The sequence below is a fragment of the Sus scrofa genome, chromosome 3, assembly GCF_000003025.6.
Source record: "Sus scrofa isolate TJ Tabasco breed Duroc chromosome 3, Sscrofa11.1, whole genome shotgun sequence".
NCBI lineage: Eukaryota > Metazoa > Chordata > Mammalia > Artiodactyla > Suidae > Sus > Sus scrofa.
The window spans coordinates 121,878,148-121,895,937 of NC_010445.4; the positions used below are offsets into that span (position 1 = coordinate 121,878,148).

Genomic DNA, 17,790 nt, shown 5'->3' on the forward strand with positions numbered 1-17,790 from the left:
TTTCAGGCACGTTAATGTCCAATAGCTCTGTTGTTCCTGATTTCATTCTCTTACCACGAGGACAGGCTTTCCCTTGGCTGCTAACAACTTCCAATTTGTCTTCTTCAAACTTTGTGATCCAAAAAGAAAAGGTGCTTTTTTCCTCTACTTACATCTTAAAAAAAATAAATAAAATAAATTGCAGGGAAGAATTCTCTGCCCAAATCCTTGCAGCCAGGGGAATGAGGCTCCTTGAGTGGAAAGACTTGGATCAAGAAGGCAGAGTCTGGGGCCTGGCAGCCCCCAGAGAATTATCTGATGGAGGAGAGGAAGAGATCCTGGAGCAGTTCTCCCAGAGCCAAAGGCCCCCTGTGCAGACACCACGACAGCTGTCATCATGGGCAGAGGGAGAGAGGAGAAGAGGGTTCTGCTGAAGAGTCTGCTGTCCTCATGCATGGCCAGGTCTCTTCATCAAATCAGCCACCCTCCTGCAGTGTGACCATCATCTGGGTTTGTCCAGGACAGTCCTGTGTCATGCCCATGCTCCACGACCCAGCCGTGATTAGAAGATTTGCATTTTTAGTTTCCACCTCCTCCATCCTTCAGAGAGGGAGAGGGGCTCCAGATGGAATTATTAAAATCATTATTAAAATCATCCCCTTTCCTTTTCAAATGTGTCTCGGTTTGGACAACAAGTCACTGTAAATAAGATCCATTAGCCATTTGACCTCAACCACCCAACCTTAAATCATCCTATTCCTTTGACTCAGCTGAACTTGGATTTGAGCTCTGATCCCCTGTCTATCCAACCCCAGGGCCTGATGGTTTCCAGCTGGGGTTCCTCTCAGGACCTATGTATTCTTACCACCTTCTTCCCCTCCCAGGAATATTCTGGATTTTATTTAGGGGTGACAAAGGCTTTATAATCTGCTCATCTGCTCTGAGTGCCTCTGGTAGTAGAACTTTCCTTCCAGGAATTGCTCCGAGTTAAATGTCTAGTCATTTTCTAAATAGCACTGTTTCTCCCTGTGCTTTTGTTTTTTGACACTATCAGCCCCTAGAGGCATGGCCTTATATTTCCCGTTCTGATGTACCCACCATGGGACATGGGGCAAGGGTGAGGATGGATAAAGCAATAAACACAGTGTGATGATAGTAAAAGAAGAAAAAAAATTCTTGATTGTGTCTGTCCTTGTGTCCTTCAAATACCAGCTAAGAAGGAAGCATCCTTTGTCAGCTTGGCCTGTTACCTCCCGGCTGTGGTTGTGCTGATCAGGTGGAGACAGTGAAGAAATTGCAATCTCAATTCCTACCCGAGAGAGGATGAGATAGGGAAGAGGAGTAAAGTGCCAAGGAGACGAGGTGTGCAATACTGAGGTCTGGGATACCCCCCCCCCCACTGTAGTTCTTCCCTGTGAACGGTGTTCCTACCTCTTCATATTCTGCAGCAGGCGATGGAAGAAGCACTTCCTGAGCCTGTGCAGCTTGCCAACCTGAGTGGGATGGGGGAGGGGATGTCTGGTGCTTGCAGTTGGGGATTTGATAAAAAGACACAGCTGCTGTGGAGAGATGTACTTGGAGGACCCTGTGTGTAAAAAAGGCTTTTTGGAGCGTTTTTCATGTAGTCAACAAATCATATATGTTTGTCCTCTGCTTTGGGCCAGGCACCGTTATAAATTCTACGGATTTGGCAGGGCAGTATATAACATCTGTGAGATAAAGAAAGAAAATTATACATGGATCTCTGACCCTGGTTCCTGGCATGGAGCTCCTAAAACCCTTGTAATTTCTTAAGTGATGAGAATACTAGGAGCAGAGTTTCCCATTGTGGCTCAGTGGAAAGTGAACCCAACTAGTAGCTATAAGGATGCAGATTCGATCTCAGGCTTTGCTCAGGTCAAGGGTCCGGTGCTGCCATGAGCTATGGCATGGGTCACAGACGAGGCTCAGATCTGGTATAGTTGTGGGTGTGGTGGAGGCTGGCAGCTGCAGCTCTGATTCTACCCCTACCTGGGAACTTCCATGTGTTGCAGGTGCTACTCAAAAAAAAAAAAAAAAAAAAAAAAAAAAAAAAAAAAAAGAAAGAAAAAGAATACTAGGAGCATCTCTTGTTCTAATATTTGTCTTTGACCCCTGACACTGGGCTCCTAAAATTCCTAACTGATAAGTACTAGGTGCATCTTTTATTCTAAGGAGTCGACTGAATTGGCTTCTGAATGGCAGCTGGTTAAGTGGACGACCCAGCCGTGATTAGAAGATTTGCATTTTTAGTTTCCACCTCCTCCATCCTTCAGAGAGGGAGAGGGGCTCCAGATGGAATTAATAATTGATCACACCTACGTAAGGAAGCTTCCATAAAAATCCCAACAGCAGGAGCTGCCTTTTTCAGGCCACGCCCATGGCACGGGGCAGTTCTCAGGCCAGAGATCAAATCACAGCATCGACTGGAGTGGCTGCATTGACAACGCTGGATCCTTAACTACCTGTGACGCAAGGGAACTCCCCAACAGTAGAGGCTTCTGAGAACCCCCCACACCGGGAGGGTGATGCACTTCAACTCCACCAGAACAGATGCTCCTGTGCTCAGGACACTCCCAGACCTCCCTCTTTGTATTTCTTCATCTGGCTGTTCATCTGTGTCCATTAGTAAATCTTTAAAAAAAAAACGTCTCCTAGAGTTTGGTGAGCTACTCTAACAAGTTAACTGAACCCAAGAAAGGGGGGTGGTTTGGAATGTTCAATCTGTAGCTAGTCAGAAGCACAGCTGATTATGTCTGAATTCCGTGTGTGGTGGGAGTTAGTCTTGCGAGACTAAGACTTTAACTTGTAGAACTGATAACTATCTCCAGGTAGATAGTGTCAGAATTGAAATGAATTCTTGGACCCCTTGCTGGTTTGGTGCGCAGCCGTTTCAGATGTGAAGAGCTTTGCGTAAGAAGTGAAGTAGATTCTCAGGGCAAAACACTGTAGGCAAGAACTGGATTTTCCCTTACACAGGTGGAAAGCTGACATTTTTGTATTTTAGCATCTATATGTACATAGTAGAGCACTCTGTTCTGGCAGAGGCTACATTTTACTGGGCTCTGACAGTAAATAAACAATGTTTGTTTTGGACCGACAATAAATGAATGTAATAAAATACAAATGATACAGCATTTCAGGTAATGACAGGTGTGATAAGGAGAGTGGGTAAAGCAGATCTGGTGTGCTGGAGTTCAGGGAAGGTAGTTGCAAATTTAAAGTGAGCCATCAAGGAAGGCTTCACAGAGAAGGCATTTGGCAAAAACTCTGTGATGAGGGAGAGAGGGGTAAATAGCAGGTAGAAAGCCTTCCAAACAGAGAACAGCCTTCGCAAAGTCCTTGATGCAGATGTGTGTCTGGTGTGTTCAGAAACAGCTAGGCCTGGGGAGTTCCCGTCGTGGCGCAGTGGTTAACGAATCCAACTAGGAACCATGAGGTTGCGGGTTCAGTCCCTGCACTTGCTCAGTGGGTTAACGATCCGGCGTTGCCGTGAGCTGTGGTGTAGGTTGCAGACGCGGTTCGGATCCCGCGTTGCTGTGGCTCTGGCATAGGCCAGTGGCTACAGCTCCGATTCAACCGAACCTCCATATGCCGTAAGAAATAGCAAAAAAAAAAAAAAAAAAAAAAGAGAGTTAGGCCAGTGTGGCTGAAGGTGGTGGGGGAGCAGGCAGGTAGTGTAGGCAGGTCATGGACGGCTTGCTGTAAGGTCATTTAACTTTGAGAGAAATGGGAGCCTGAGGCTTCCTGGCAGAGGTTTCTAATTGCATCTCTGCCTAATGCATCTGGAGGGATATTATGCAAGGTAATTCCTGCAACAAATCTTCAGTATTTGTTTCTTTTGAATGTGACACGGTGCTGGTTCACTGGACACAGTGTATTCATTCAGGTTTCAATAGGCTCTGCTTACAGTACAGCGCTTTCCCCAGAGAGGCCCTTGTTGAATGAACAAATGAGACTGGACCTGCAGGTAGGTCCTCAACATCTTATTTCAACTTTATGGCACTCGCACCCTTTCAAGACTTGGGTTCTAGTCAGCTGTTTGTGCTTTCAACTAGATATTTCTGCCTCTGTCTTTGCTCACCCCACTTCCCCCTACTTGCAATGCTCCCCTCAAATTCATTCCACTTAATTGAATTTTAACTCTTGTTAAAGACCCTGGATAGGCTCCAACTTCCTCCGGGAAGGCCCCTAGACCCTCTGGTTTTCTTTTTCTGAGCTCCTTCAGCATCATTCCTCTGATACCTTTCATTGGTTTAATCTGTTGCATTGGGTAACTTTTGGGGTGTTTATTTAAAAACCACTTTTGTACTCTTTCTATGTGTTAGGCCACCAGGACATAAATGCTAGCTAGATCTCCGGGAGATACTTCTTTCATTTTTGTTTTATAGAGGATGACAATATGAGAGGCTCAGCCTAGGCAGATCTCATGCAATTAATGAACAGAGCTCAGCGGGATCAGATGCTAACTCCAGAGAGCCAATAGACAGGGTACCTCCTAGTCATAAAAGGGTTAAGCCCATCTTTCCTTCCCACCTCCAATTAACTCCACCCCTTTCCCCGTGAATTAAAAGCTGCGCGGCCAGGGCCTTTTGGTCGCCGCGGCTCGCCGTAGTGCTCCTCCCTCACCAGCTTGGCCCCGGCCAAACATGGCGGCCTCCGAGTCAGCGCCGGCTGTGAATCAAGGCTCAGCGGAGGGCGAGGAGGAGACGATCCTCTATGACTTGTTGGTCAACACCGAGTGGCCCCCGGAGACAGAAGTACAGGTGAACCAGGCTCGTCGAGGGCTGCAGCCAGCCTGGCGTGGACGCTGCACCGGCAGAGCCACGTAGCAAGAGCCACGTAGGAGAGTGGCGCCGGGTGGGCGGGGGAGCAGGGCTTGGCGGCTTGTGCGGTCGTCCTGGCAACGGCGCCGTGGGTAGTAGGGGGTCTGGGTCCCCCCGAGTGGGTTTTCCTGGGATTCCTCCTGAGCTGCAAAGTTGGGTTTTCGGGGGTTTGAGACACGCACCTTCCCACTCTGGTTCTCAGTTTCACCGCCTCTGCTTGGAGGGGAGGCGCAGTGCTGGACTCGGGGATCCTTCTCATATCTAGACTCTTCTGCGGTCCCTTCCCGCGGGCCAGCTAGGGCTGGCCAGGGCAGATCCTCATCTGCAGTGGGAGGATTTTCCAGGATCCTACAGTCTTCTCAGCAGCTGATGGGCTGCCGTGGAGCGCTGCATCAAACTTGTACGCCTATTTGGGCCCCAGTTCCGTTAGTTCTTGTGCATTTCAGAGAACAAGCATTTGATAAATATATGTGTGTGTCATGTCCATGTCCCAGATACTGTGGCAGGTGCTGGGCTTACAGAGGTGAATAACTGTCGGATGCAGTCTAGAGGGAAGACAATGTAGTAAACGGTTTCCATCACTTAGGGTAATACGAGCTGTAATAGCAGGGTGAACAAAATGCCCTGGGGAGTGAAATTAGAGGCTATTGAGCAGGGACTGGGGTCTTTGCTAGCAAAGGGGTCGTAGGGGTTGGTTATCTTGACCTTGGGTTGTAAGTTTCAGAGAGGGCCTCCCCGGCACAGGGTGAAGAGCAGGAACCAGGAATCTACTTTGATTCAACATACTTACTGTTCAATGCGTGCCAGTCACTGTTGTAAGCTCAGAACATGCAGGAAGATCAAAAAGGACTTTTTTTAAAGATCATGGGTGGGCATAGAGTCCAGCCCATATGAATTCTTACTTACAACTTTTCTGTATTTCTTTACTGGAGAAAGTACGCATTCTCCTACTTCTCCTGTAAAGTTTGTTTTCCTTTAACCTCCTTCCCACTGCAGTTTGTGCTTGTCTTGAATAATTTGTTTTATAAGCCACAGAGATCCTCTTATGTTGTTGTTTTTCAAGTATTTACTTTGTTTCTTTGTCTTGAACAATGTGACTATCTATAGACTATGCAACTAGGAAGCTGTTGCTGCTGCCATTGGTTAAGTTTCCACTCAGCCCTCACTGGTTAGTTAAAATAATGTTTCAGAATGCTTGACAAGATAAAGTGATTAAATGAGCACAGCATCTATTTACACTGAAAGCTCATAACAGTTTTTTGTTTGTTTTGTATCTGTTTGGTTCTGTTGATGTAAACTGAACTACAAGCTCTTGGAAGAGAACTACATCTATTTCATCTTTTTTGTTTTTTGTTTTTTTTTGCTTTTTAGGGCCACACCTGTAGCATATAGAAGTTCTCCAGCTAGGGGTCAAATCAGAGCTACAGCTGCTGGCCTATACCACAGCAACACAGGATCAGAGCCTTGTCTTCGACCTACACCATAACTCCGGATCCCTGACCCACTTATCGAGGCTATGGATCGAACCTACATCCTCGTGGATATTAGTCAGCTTTGTTCCCCATGAGCCACGACGGGGCTCCCTCTGTCATCATTATGTCCCTCCCCGGGACCAAATTCTGTCTTAATTAACATGGAGTGAATGAGAGCAATTCATGTTTGTTGACTGAAATAAATTTTGTATACTTTTAAGCCATATCTGTCTGCACTTAATTTATGGCCATTGTTCATTGTTCCTTTTTCTTTCTCATGGTGCCCTGGGCCAGGGATGGAACCTGTGCCACAGCAGTGTCAACACAGGATCCTTAACCGGCTGAGCCACCAGGGAACTCTCCTCTGTTAAAAATGTTTTTTTGCTATTCTTCCTTTCTTGATAGCACTGTTAGTACACCTCACTCACTGTTTTTGTTGTGCCTGGTATTGTTTAGTCTCTAATTAAGAAATTATTTAATACATCATTATATATCAGTGTGGATGTCAGCATTTTTTCCCTGTGGATATACAAACAACATTCAATACATTTGCTTTGAGGTATGAGTTTGTTAATCCATATGACCATTTTTCCTGCAAGCAAAACTTGTTTTCGGCCTCTGTAGCCCACCAAAATAGACTGTGCTGAACTGGCAACCAGTGTGGTCTTTGCCCTTGACTTTTGTGCACTGATGTTTTGATTTGGAAACATTTCCCCACAAGTTCTTGTCCTCCCCTGCAAAATTCATTCTGACAGATGGCTGTAACTCTACCACCCTCACTTGCACTCCCGCTTTTCCTAGTCCTGCTTCTCCTTGTTCTGTATCTATAATTAGTTTCTAAATTCTGGTAACTTGTACTCAGCACTCTTGAGTATTAGCAAAGAAATGTAACTTTACATTTTGATAAGTATTCCTAGAAAATTCTCAAATGTTTTTGGTTTTTGTTTTTCTGTTTGTAGCCTAGAGGCAACCGAAAACATGGTGCATCCTTTATAATCACAAAAGCAATTAGGGGTAAGTATAGCTTATTTAATTTTCTGCATGTAATGATAAATTAGGAGTAATTTGTTTCCCATTTGTATTTTTTCCTATTCATAACTGCTGTTATAGGACATTTAAGGATATGAAAACAGATTGTGTTCTTTTGACTTCTAATGTAGCGCCTGATTAAAAGTGAGTAGTATAAATATTACCTGTTTTATCTTATAAAAAATGTATGTATTTCAAATACATGTGATATGTCTATATCTAAATCTGCATGTATGTATACAAACGTGTATGCATATGTCTGCAAACAGATATTTTTAATGCAGCTTAAGTATGACCTGAGTTTAGCTACTTTGGATGTGTTCTAGAAGAAACGAAGAAACTCAAACCCTTATGAGTCTCAGAAAATCTATAGACATTGAAAGTGAAAAGAGGGTGACAGACTGTTTTAAGTGGTTTACATGGCGTTTCAGACACATCTGGTCCGAGTCATTCAAGTTTGATTAACGAAGGCACTCATTTAACTACTGACACTTTCCATATGAGCTCACAGGATCTGCGCAAGTCTTGAGCACTAGCCTTTAAACTGTGCTGTGAGGCTTTCTGTATGTTAATTGATGTGGTCCTTTACCAGGCCAGCGAGGTAGGTGCTATTACAGATTTATTTTTTTTAGCTGAGGAAACGTACCCAGTGTCCTTCATTTGGAGTTTGTCTTTCTGGCTCTGAAGCCCATTCTTTTTTTTTTTTTTTTTTTTTTTTTTTTTTTTTGTCTTTTTGGTATTTCTTGGGCCGCTCCTGCGGCATATGGAGGTTCCCAGGCTAGGGGTCCAATTGGAGCTGTAGCCACCAGCCTACGCCAGAGCCACAGCAACGTGGGATCCAAGCCACGTCTGCAACCTACACCACAGCTCACGGCAACGCCAGATCGTTAACCCACTGAGCAAGGGCAGGGACCGAACCCGCAACCTCATGGTTCCTAGTCGGATTCGTTAACCACTGTGCCACGATGGGAACTTCTCCGAAGCCCATTCTTATTATACTGGAGAGTGTCAGCTACTCAGAAAGAGAAAATTCAGCTGAAAAAGAATGAATGTGTATGTATGTATAACTGAATCATCTTGTTCAGCAGAAATTAACGCAGCATTGTAAATCAGCTATACTTCAATAAAACTTTAAAAAAGAAAAAAAGATTCAATTCCAAAGGAATTGAGTGCTAGAAATTAACTATATCTTCTGATAAAGGTAAAATGACTGTATCTTGTTAGAAGAAGCACCAGCATATTCAATTTTCATTGTTACAAATGTGAAAGTTGAAAAATTTAGAAAACATATACAAGTAATAAAATTGTACAAAGTTTAGGGAATGTAGATAACCACAGATTAGAGTAAGTAATTTGATCATTTTGCGAGAGAGAATCTCTTATCCTTTAGATGTTTTGCTATTGATATATATAATTGTGTATACATGTTCACACATACATGTACATTTTATTTCGCTTTTGCTTTTGGTTTTTTAGGGCTGTACCTGCGGCATGTGGAAGTTCCCAGGGTAGGAGGTGAATCGGAGCTACAGCTGCCGGCCTCCACCACAGCCACAGCCACCCGGGATCCAGGCCACGTCTGTGACCTTCATCACAGCTCACGGCAACACCGGATCCTTAACCCACTGAACGAGGCCAGGGATGGAACCTGCATCCTCACAGGTACTGGTCGGATTCATAACCTGCTGAGCCGTAATAGGAACTCCCTGTGTACATTTTAAATGGGATCACATGAAACATTACTTGTCAATAATGTATTAGAGTTTGTTTCCTGTGAACTTCCCTGCTTTAGACACTATTATTTTTTAAGTCTTTGTAAAGTACAAAATGGTATCTTCATTTTTTTTTTTTTTTTTTTTTTTTTTGTCTTTTATCTTTTTAGGGCCACACCCGCGGCATATGGAGGTTCCCAGGCTGGGGGTGTAATTGGAGCTATAGCTGCCGGTCTACGCCACAGCAACACCAGATCCGAGCCGCCTCTGTGGCCTACACCATAGCTCACGGCAACACCTGATCCTTAACCTACTGGACGAGGCCAGGGATGGAACCCGCAATCTCATGGTTCCTAGTTGGATATTTTCATCTTTATACAAATATTTTGGTCTCAGAGAGTGATTATAGTAACTCCTACTCCATGGTTTTATTAAAGCCTCTTAGGTGAAATTTAGCATCTCAAACCACTTTTACTACTTGTACTGTTAGGAAATATTTCTAAGTTTTGAATGTTACAAACTTGAGTCTTAAATATATGGTCTTGTAAAGATTATAGTGTAGGAGTTCCCTACACTGAGCCCCATGTGGCTCAGGAAACGAATCTGACTAGCATCCAAGAGGACACAAGCTTAATGCCTGGCCTCACTCAGTGGGTTAAGGATCCAGCATTGCTTTGAGCTCTGGTGTAGGTTGAGATACGGCTTGGATCTGGTGTGGCTGTGGCTGTGGTGTAGCCTGGGAACTTACATATGCCGTGGGTGAGGCACTGAAGAGACAAAAATGAAAAAAAGGTTATAAGTGTATATATTTGCAGGAATTGTATTTTCCTTGTTTTGTAATGATTTGATCTACAATATATTTTAGATTTATTCATTAATTTCATCAATAAGTCTAAACTGAAAATGATTCCTATAGGATAGCTCATTCATATTTGGCTTTGCTGTTTCTTTTTATTACAGATCATTTATTATTTTTCCGCCAATATATCTGGTACAGGTGAGTGGTCAGTTCTTCAGAGAAATAGTATGAATATCAAATGCAAACAATATTATCCTATTAATGATCTAAACTTTCAGAATTGAATCCCATCTTGTGTGTGATACAGATGCTGACATTCAGGTGAACCTGGTTTATGAAACAGACCTTTCAAACCCTTGGCCTAACCTGACAAGTTCTCTCAGTAGAAGTAGAGTAATTTCGGTCCCTTAGTCATTATTATCTCAGGACAACTTCTGCTTTCTCTGAGTGTTCTCAGCCTTTTCTTGAAGGCCCCATGATGGACCTGTGCTTGTTTATCTTTTTAAAAACCTTTTTGTTCTTACTGTTGTCTCAGCTCTTGCTGATGGTCCTTCAGTTTCTATGCCTCAGTGAAGGTTCTTTAGGTTTCAGTTTTTGAGAACTTTTAAATTCTTTTGAATTTTAAGTTTAGGTCTGGTGCTAATTTTCAGCCTTAAAAGGAAGAAGGGAATGATTATTCTGACCACAGATATAATTGTGCTTTCAGATACACAAGTAGGAGCTGTTGTATAGAATTATTTACCATAGATTGTTTTTTCCTTAAGGATGACTAATCTTAAAAGCTGCAGAGATAATAGAGTTCTATAAAAGAGACCTTTGACTTTTCTTTAGGTAGGGTTAGCACCAATGTTTTTCTACTTTTGCTGTGTGTAAATTTAATTTCTTTTTTTTCTTTCTTTTTTCTTTTTAGGGCTGCACCTGTGGCATATGGAAGTTCCGGGCTAGGGATCAAAACAGAGCTGCAGCTGCTGGCTTACAGCCACAGTAATGTCAGATCTGAGCCACGTCTGTGACCTACGCTGAATGCTGTGGCAATGCCAGATCCTTAACCCACTGAGTGAGGCCAGGGATTGAACCTGTATCCTCATGGATACTAGTTGGGTTCTTAACCTGATGAGCCACAAGGGGAACTCCTAAATTAAATTTCTTATTTAATTTTGTCTTGTTTTGGGGAGTGTGGGTTGTAATAGAGAAGAGAACTGGGTGAGAGAAGGTGGTCGTGGGGAGGGCAGTCTAAGAGGCAGGCCGTTTTTCCTGGGCTGCCCTTGCTCGTGCTGAACACCCTCGATAGGGATGCCGGAGGACGTTTCTCTTTAGGTTGGTCTTGACAGCCCTGTGCCTATTTATTGAGAAGCAGGACTTGCAAGAGCCTCCCTCTGGTAAAAAGCCTGGTCCTGTGTGTAAACACCTTATTCAGGCATCGGGAGGTCTGTTTCTCCCAGGAAGTCCCTTTCTTTGAATTGGCCACACTGACTAGTGGACAGATGTGAAGGCACCAATTGGTGATTCTCTAGTCTTCCCCATGTTAGGCTTCTTTCCAAAAGCTTGCAGTTCAGTTTTTTGCTCTTGAATTTATGGTAATTATACCTAAAGGTATAACTTCAAGTGTCTTTTTCAAGTTTTTTTTCTTTTAATTGTGATATAAACATGCCAACAACTATAGCCATTAATAATTGTTGCTATTCTGCCGTATTTGCCTCAGAGTTCCCCCCCCCCCAGGGCCACACCAGTGGCATTTGGAAGTTCCCAGGCTAGGGGTCCAATCAGAGCTGCGGCTGCCAGCCTCCCACAGTCACAGCAGTGCCTGATCTGAGCTGTGTCTGTGACTTACACAGCAGCTCGAGGCAATGCCAGATCCTTAAACTAGTGAGCGAGGCCAGGGATTGAACCCGCATCTTCATGGATGCTAGTTGGGTTCCTTTCCCCTGAGCCACAACAGGAACTCCACCCTCTTTTTTTTTTTTTTTTTTTTTTTTTTTATGCAAGATGTTACATCTGAAGCTCCCCCCCACCTTTGCTTCACCCCTCTCCAGGGGAAATTATGTTGATCATACCATTCATGTGCATGTTTCATATTTTTATTATAATATTTCTGTAACTATCTTATGGCATTAAATACTTTCTGTTTTAAAAAATGAACATAGACATGTTGGATGTATGTTACAATATTTTTTTCTTTTTTTTGTTTTTTTAGGGCCACACTGCCGTGGCATATGGAGGTTCCGGGCTAGGGTTCAAATCAAATCGGAGCTACAGCTGCTGGCCTGCACCAGAGCAAGGTGGGATCTGAGCCGTGTCTGTGACCTACACCACAGCTCACAGCAATACAGGACCCTTAACCCACTGAGTGAGGCCAGGGATTGAATCTGCAACCTTATGGATGCTAGTCAGATTCATTTCCGCTGCTGAGCCATGATGGGAACTCCTGCAGTTACTAATGTTTTTTAATCCTCTTTTGTATTTTTTAATTTCCATAATGTTTTTTTTTTTCTTTTTTTTGTCCCACTAACCTCTGTCAAATTGTCAAATTATTTTCCCTCTGTTTTTTGCTTTTTAGGGCTGCACCCATGGCATAGGGAAGTTCCCAGGCTAGGGGTCCAATCAGACTATAGCTCCCAGCCTACACGTACACAGCCACAGGAACACAGGATCCAAACTGTGTCTGCAACCTATACCACAGCTCATGGGAATACTGGATCCTTAACCCACTGAGTGAGGCCAGAGGTTGAACCCGAAACCTCATAGTTCCTAGTCAGATTTGTTTCCACTGCACCACGACGGGAACTCCTCAAATTATTTTCTTTTTCTCTTCTCCACTTATTCTCTTGACTTGTTCTTGTGTTCCTCCTCTAATTTGTTGCCTCACTTGATTCACAAAGGGTGGATCATTTCCTCATGTTTTTTTGTGAATGATGCTGTTGGGAGCTTCTGCTTGGGAATCTTGCATCACATGAGTCAAGTGAAACTGCAGTCCAGTGTTGCATGTGGTGCAGACTTGGGGATTTGATTTGTTCACAGGAGGTTTCATTCTCAGCCCCCACAGACCAGAATTCCAGGCAGAGATGAGATTTCTGAAATCTCCCAAGACCCATGGGGAGGTTTGTCTGGTTTTCCTTTGACTGATAGTGTAGTCATTTGAGGGTCCTGGCCTTTGCAGGAGTCTCACTTCCAACTCCTGTCCTTCCTGGGGCCCACAGCTTATTTCCTCTGCCAGGTGTTAACTCCTTTCTTTGCCTTGAACAATTCTGACTTTCAGTTCTCTTTGCGCTTGTAGTACTTGGAGGTTTTTCTTTCTTTCTTGTGAGTTTAGCTGTACACTAGAAATTTTTTTTGTTAGAGTTGAGCCAGAATTTCTAGGTGTGCATTGCAGGAAGGGCTTCTTACAAGCTTACTTTGCTAAGTCGCTGATACCCTCAATATCTTTCCCTTAGAAAGAACATAAAAATTTATATCATTGAACACATTACCATGTGTTTGGAAATAGAAAAATGTACGTGGTGAAATTTCAGATATCCAAATTTAGTAACTTTTGGTTTGGGATTTGCAATATCCAATTTTTATATTCTAATGGAAAAAAAATCCCTAGAGCTTGCTACAGATTTATATGCTACTTACAATATCTAGTTATTTTTATGTAGTTTTCATGATTAGGTTTTTTATTTTTTGTTTTTTCTTTTTTAAAGTATAATTGATTCACAATGTTGTGCCGCTTTTTGGACTTCCTGCGTGGCTCACAACACAATGTTGTGCCGCTTTTTTTAAAAAAATACATTTTATTGGAGTATAATTGACATGATTAGATTTTAAGTTAATGTGTTGTGGTTTCAGCCCTGCACCTTTTTTGCTCCCTGATGGACTGGTTCGTTTGGTGAATAAACAGATAAACTGGCATTTGGTACTTGCGAGGTAAGGATGTGTAAAATTCATGTGTTTCTCTACCTGGATTAGCATTTAAATTCCGTTGTGGATATCAATCTTGGGATCCTAATGGCCTGCAGTCTTGCTTTTTATTGTGTATTTAAATTCCCTTTGTATGTATGGTTAGTATTGTTTAAGTGTGTTAATTCAGTTGCATTGAATCATTTTGTGTGCTTTTGTATGTATATACTCATCTAATTATAAGGTCAAAAGTTGGATAATTAATGTTGTGAAAAAATTAAAAAATGATTAACTTCTTAATTATGTCTATGTTGAAGACTGCTACAAATATTCATATAGAAAATTTCTTTCTCCCCCATGAAAGCAATGGGAAACTTTTGGCTGCTGTTCAAGATCAGTGTGTGGAGATCAGGTAACTGTTACTATTAATTCATACTCAAAATTTCCCTTGAGAAAAGTTTTACATAATGGGAACTAAGATATTTAAAGGGAGCATATTTAAAAAAAATTTTACTATTAAGTCACGTAATTTTTAGGTGTCAAACACCAACTTCTGCCAATTAAAGGATGAGGGTTGTTTTTTCAGAGTATGCCTCCTGCTTCCCCAGATCACTCTGTCTCCTGAGAAACTTTATTTTCTTAGTAGACAAAGGCACGTCTTCCAGAACTCTGACGCTCACTCTTGTTTGTCTGGTTGCTGCCGAGTCAGCTAAGCAGGTGTTCAAGGCAGCTGCTCAAGGAGGTATAAGAAGTGTAGTGGCTGCTTTCCTCTGTTGGCATAAAGCTGTAGATGGGTTACGGGGCTGCAGAAGACTGAGGCTACATGTTACTTAAGGCCGGTGATACTCATCCGTCCTCTTAAGACCTCAGCGGCGTTACATATACATCTAGAAGACTTCTCTAAGCTGGGCTTTCCATGTACTTTTAAGTTATGCATCAGTTGTGAAAGAATGGCAACCATAGCAATAGCAGCTGATTCAGGAAAATTAGTTCCTTTTTTTGGGAAATTAACAGCAGCAGATTAAACGTGTTACACCTCTAAAACTGTGGGCTCCTTCTTTCTCCAGGCAATGGAGATCCACAGAAAATAAGCAACAAGGAGGAAATTTTAGGATGCCTAGATACCAGTCAAAAGTTTTTTTTTTTTTTTTTGGAGTTCCCACTGTGGCACAGTGGACAACCCTACCCATATCCACGAGGATGAAGGTTTGATCCCTGGTACTGCTCGATGGGTAAGGGATCTGGCGTTGCCACGAGCTCTGGTGTAGGTCTCAAGTGCAACTCAGATCTGCTGTGGCTGTGGCTGTGGTGTAGGCCAGCCTTTAAAGCTCTCATTTGACCCCTAACCTGGGAACTTCCATGTGTTACAGGTGTGGCTATGGAAAACAAAAGAATCCAAAATTTTTTTCTGGAGTTCCCGTCGTGGCGCAGTGGTTAACGAATCCGACTAGGAACCATGAGGTTGCGGGTTCGGTCCCTGCCCTTGCTCAGTGGGTTAACGATCCGGCATTGCCATGAGCTGTGGTGTAGGTTGCAGACGTGGCTCGGATCCCGTGTTGCTGTGGCTCTGGTGTAGGCTGGCAGCTACAGCTCCGATTCGACCCCTAGCCTGGGAACCTCCATATGCCGTGGGAGCGGCCCAAGAAATAGCAAAAAGCCAAAAAAAAACCAAACAAACAAACAAAAAAAACAAAAAAACAAAAAAAAAAAACAAAATTTTTTTCTGCTAATTGTTACTGACTAAAGGCAGTATTAGTGAGCATTCAGTTTTTATCACATTAGTTGTAGCTTTCTGTTTGTGCAATTTCCTTTTCCATTTATCCAAACAGACGTGGACCCCTCAACTTTTTGGAGAAGTAGACAAAGGGCTTTGTCCTATTGGGGCACCAACTTCAAATCAGAAGGCTCCGTGATTCTTCTTCAAATCATCGGGATAGAAATGATTGACAATACTGACAGCCTTTCAAAACTTCATTACCTCATCTGGCATGGCTTTCATAGGCAGGGCCCTCTTTTCTAACCGCAGCAGTGAGCATCAAGATGGCACAGTACTTGAACTGATACTGTTCATTGAAATGGGCTGGCATTTCGTATTCCATTTGCTGCAGTGATGTGAAATGTATATTTTGGAGAAATGTGCTCCTGGTGTGACTTCTATACGAACATCAGGTAGTGATAAAAATTTCCATCTTTTTCCCATGAAATGAAAAGGCAGATGGAATGATTTTAGGTGTTAGGATTGGTGTATGCATGCCGGGATTAGATTGGTATGTAGGTTTGTGACGGAGAGTTGGACCAGGAGTTTCTAGAATTTGTTAATAAAAAGTTGGGATGAAATGAAATTATTTGCTTTCATAAGAGGATTTGCTACTGGATTGTTAGCGTGTAAAATATTTATGAAACTTACACATATATCCAGCTCTAGGAATTTACTCATGCCTTTGAGAATGAGTCCTAAGGAAAGATTTCTGGGCAACAGAAGTGATGCTTATCGAGATCTTATTCATCTGGTCTCTAATTTGCCAAAGCTTTGCAACTTAGTATGGCTAAAGACTCTTAAATAGTGCAGAGTCAGTTCTATCAGGAAGCCATTCAGAAACTCATTCCCAACGGACTCACCTTTCCCCTGATGAGGTGCCAGTCCTTTATGCTGCACGTAATATAATCAATACATTATTACACTTCATGATAAGATAATGCTAACAAGGTTGGGCACTGTTGAAATGCTTTCCGTGTGTTAACTCAGTCCTTGCAGAAGCCCTGTGAGGTAGGTATTGCTATTTTGCTCTCTTTTAGAAGTGGGGACACTGGCACAATATGGTTAAGTACCTTGCCCAAGGATTTGGAATCAGCTGTGCTTGCTGCACTGCTCATGCACTCAGCTACGGGTCTCTACTACCTTTTGATCATTTCCTTTGCCAAGTTCCATGTATCCTGTTGGTTTACATATGGGTTTCCTCCAGGATATTTAGGGCCACTTCTTTGCACAACTCCAGGGGGTGCCATTTGCCTAAAACTCAATGTGAATGGGATCTGAAGTCTGCAGCTCCAGTTACACTGTGTGTTCCTTGGAGGCATGGGCTGTCTTTTTTTTTTTTTTTTTTACCCCCCTAGTGCTTTTATATTTCTTTGAGGATAATAGGTGCTAAGTTGATGTTTGATGAGTAAGTGGTGTGTTTGCAAGTGGGATGGGGAAGCAGATGCCGGGGGCATAGCATACTGACCTGCTCAGAGTTGGCACTCAGTTTGTTGAAAATAGACGTACACGCTTACTTTGCAGCAACCTGAGAGGAAGTGTCTTTGAGCAAAGATGTGGGCTGGTCAGCAAAGAGAAAGGACAAGGTAACTACCTGAAGTAAACGCTAAAAGTAGTGGCTGTGCCTGAATTTTTTTTTTTTTTTTTTTCCTTTTTCTTTTTACGGCGGCATATGGAAGTTCCTGGGCTAGGGGCTGAACCGGAGCTGCAGCTGATGGCCTGTGCCATCGCCACAGCCACACCGGCTCCTAGTCACATCTGTGATCTGTGCTGCAGCTCACAGCAACACTGGATCCTTAAGCCACTGAGCAAGGCCAGGGATCAAACTCAAATCCTCGAGGACTCTGTGTTGAGCTCTTATCTTGCTGAGCCACAACGGGAACTCTGTGCCTGAATTTTTTCTTTTATTTAAAAATTTTTTTTTTTTTTTTTGTCTTTTGTCTCTTTGTTGTTGTTGTTTTTGCTGCCATTTCTTGGGCCGCTCCCAGGAGGTTCCCAGGCTAGGGGTTGAATCGGAGCTGTAGCCACCGGCCTACGCCAGAGCCACAGCAACGCGGGATCCGAGCCGCGTCTGCAACCTACACCACAGCTCACGGCAACGCCGGATCGTTAACCCACTGAGCAAGGGCAGGGACCGAACCCGCAACCTCATGGTTCCTAGTCGGATTCGTTAACCACTGCGCCACGACGGGAACTCCTATTTTTAAAATATTTTAATATTTTTTATTATTCAAATGAATTTATCACATCTGTAGTTGTATAATGATCATAACAATCTGATTTCACAGGATTTCCATCCCACAGCCCAAGCACATCCCCC

The 17,790-nt window shown here is 43.1% G+C and overlaps 1 protein-coding gene across 1 annotated transcript in view; it reads left to right on the forward strand.

Moving 5' to 3' along the window:
* NBAS (neuroblastoma amplified sequence) overlaps positions 4,587–17,790 on the forward strand; it is a 359,592-nt gene continuing 346,388 nt past the window's right edge. The window contains 5 exon segments of the mRNA XM_021087823.1: positions 4,587–4,763; positions 7,255–7,309; positions 9,997–10,033; positions 13,664–13,741; positions 14,079–14,126. Of these exon segments, the coding sequence (XP_020943482.1) occupies positions 4,647–4,763; positions 7,255–7,309; positions 9,997–10,033; positions 13,664–13,741; positions 14,079–14,126 (335 nt within the window). The 5' untranslated portion in view covers positions 4,587–4,646.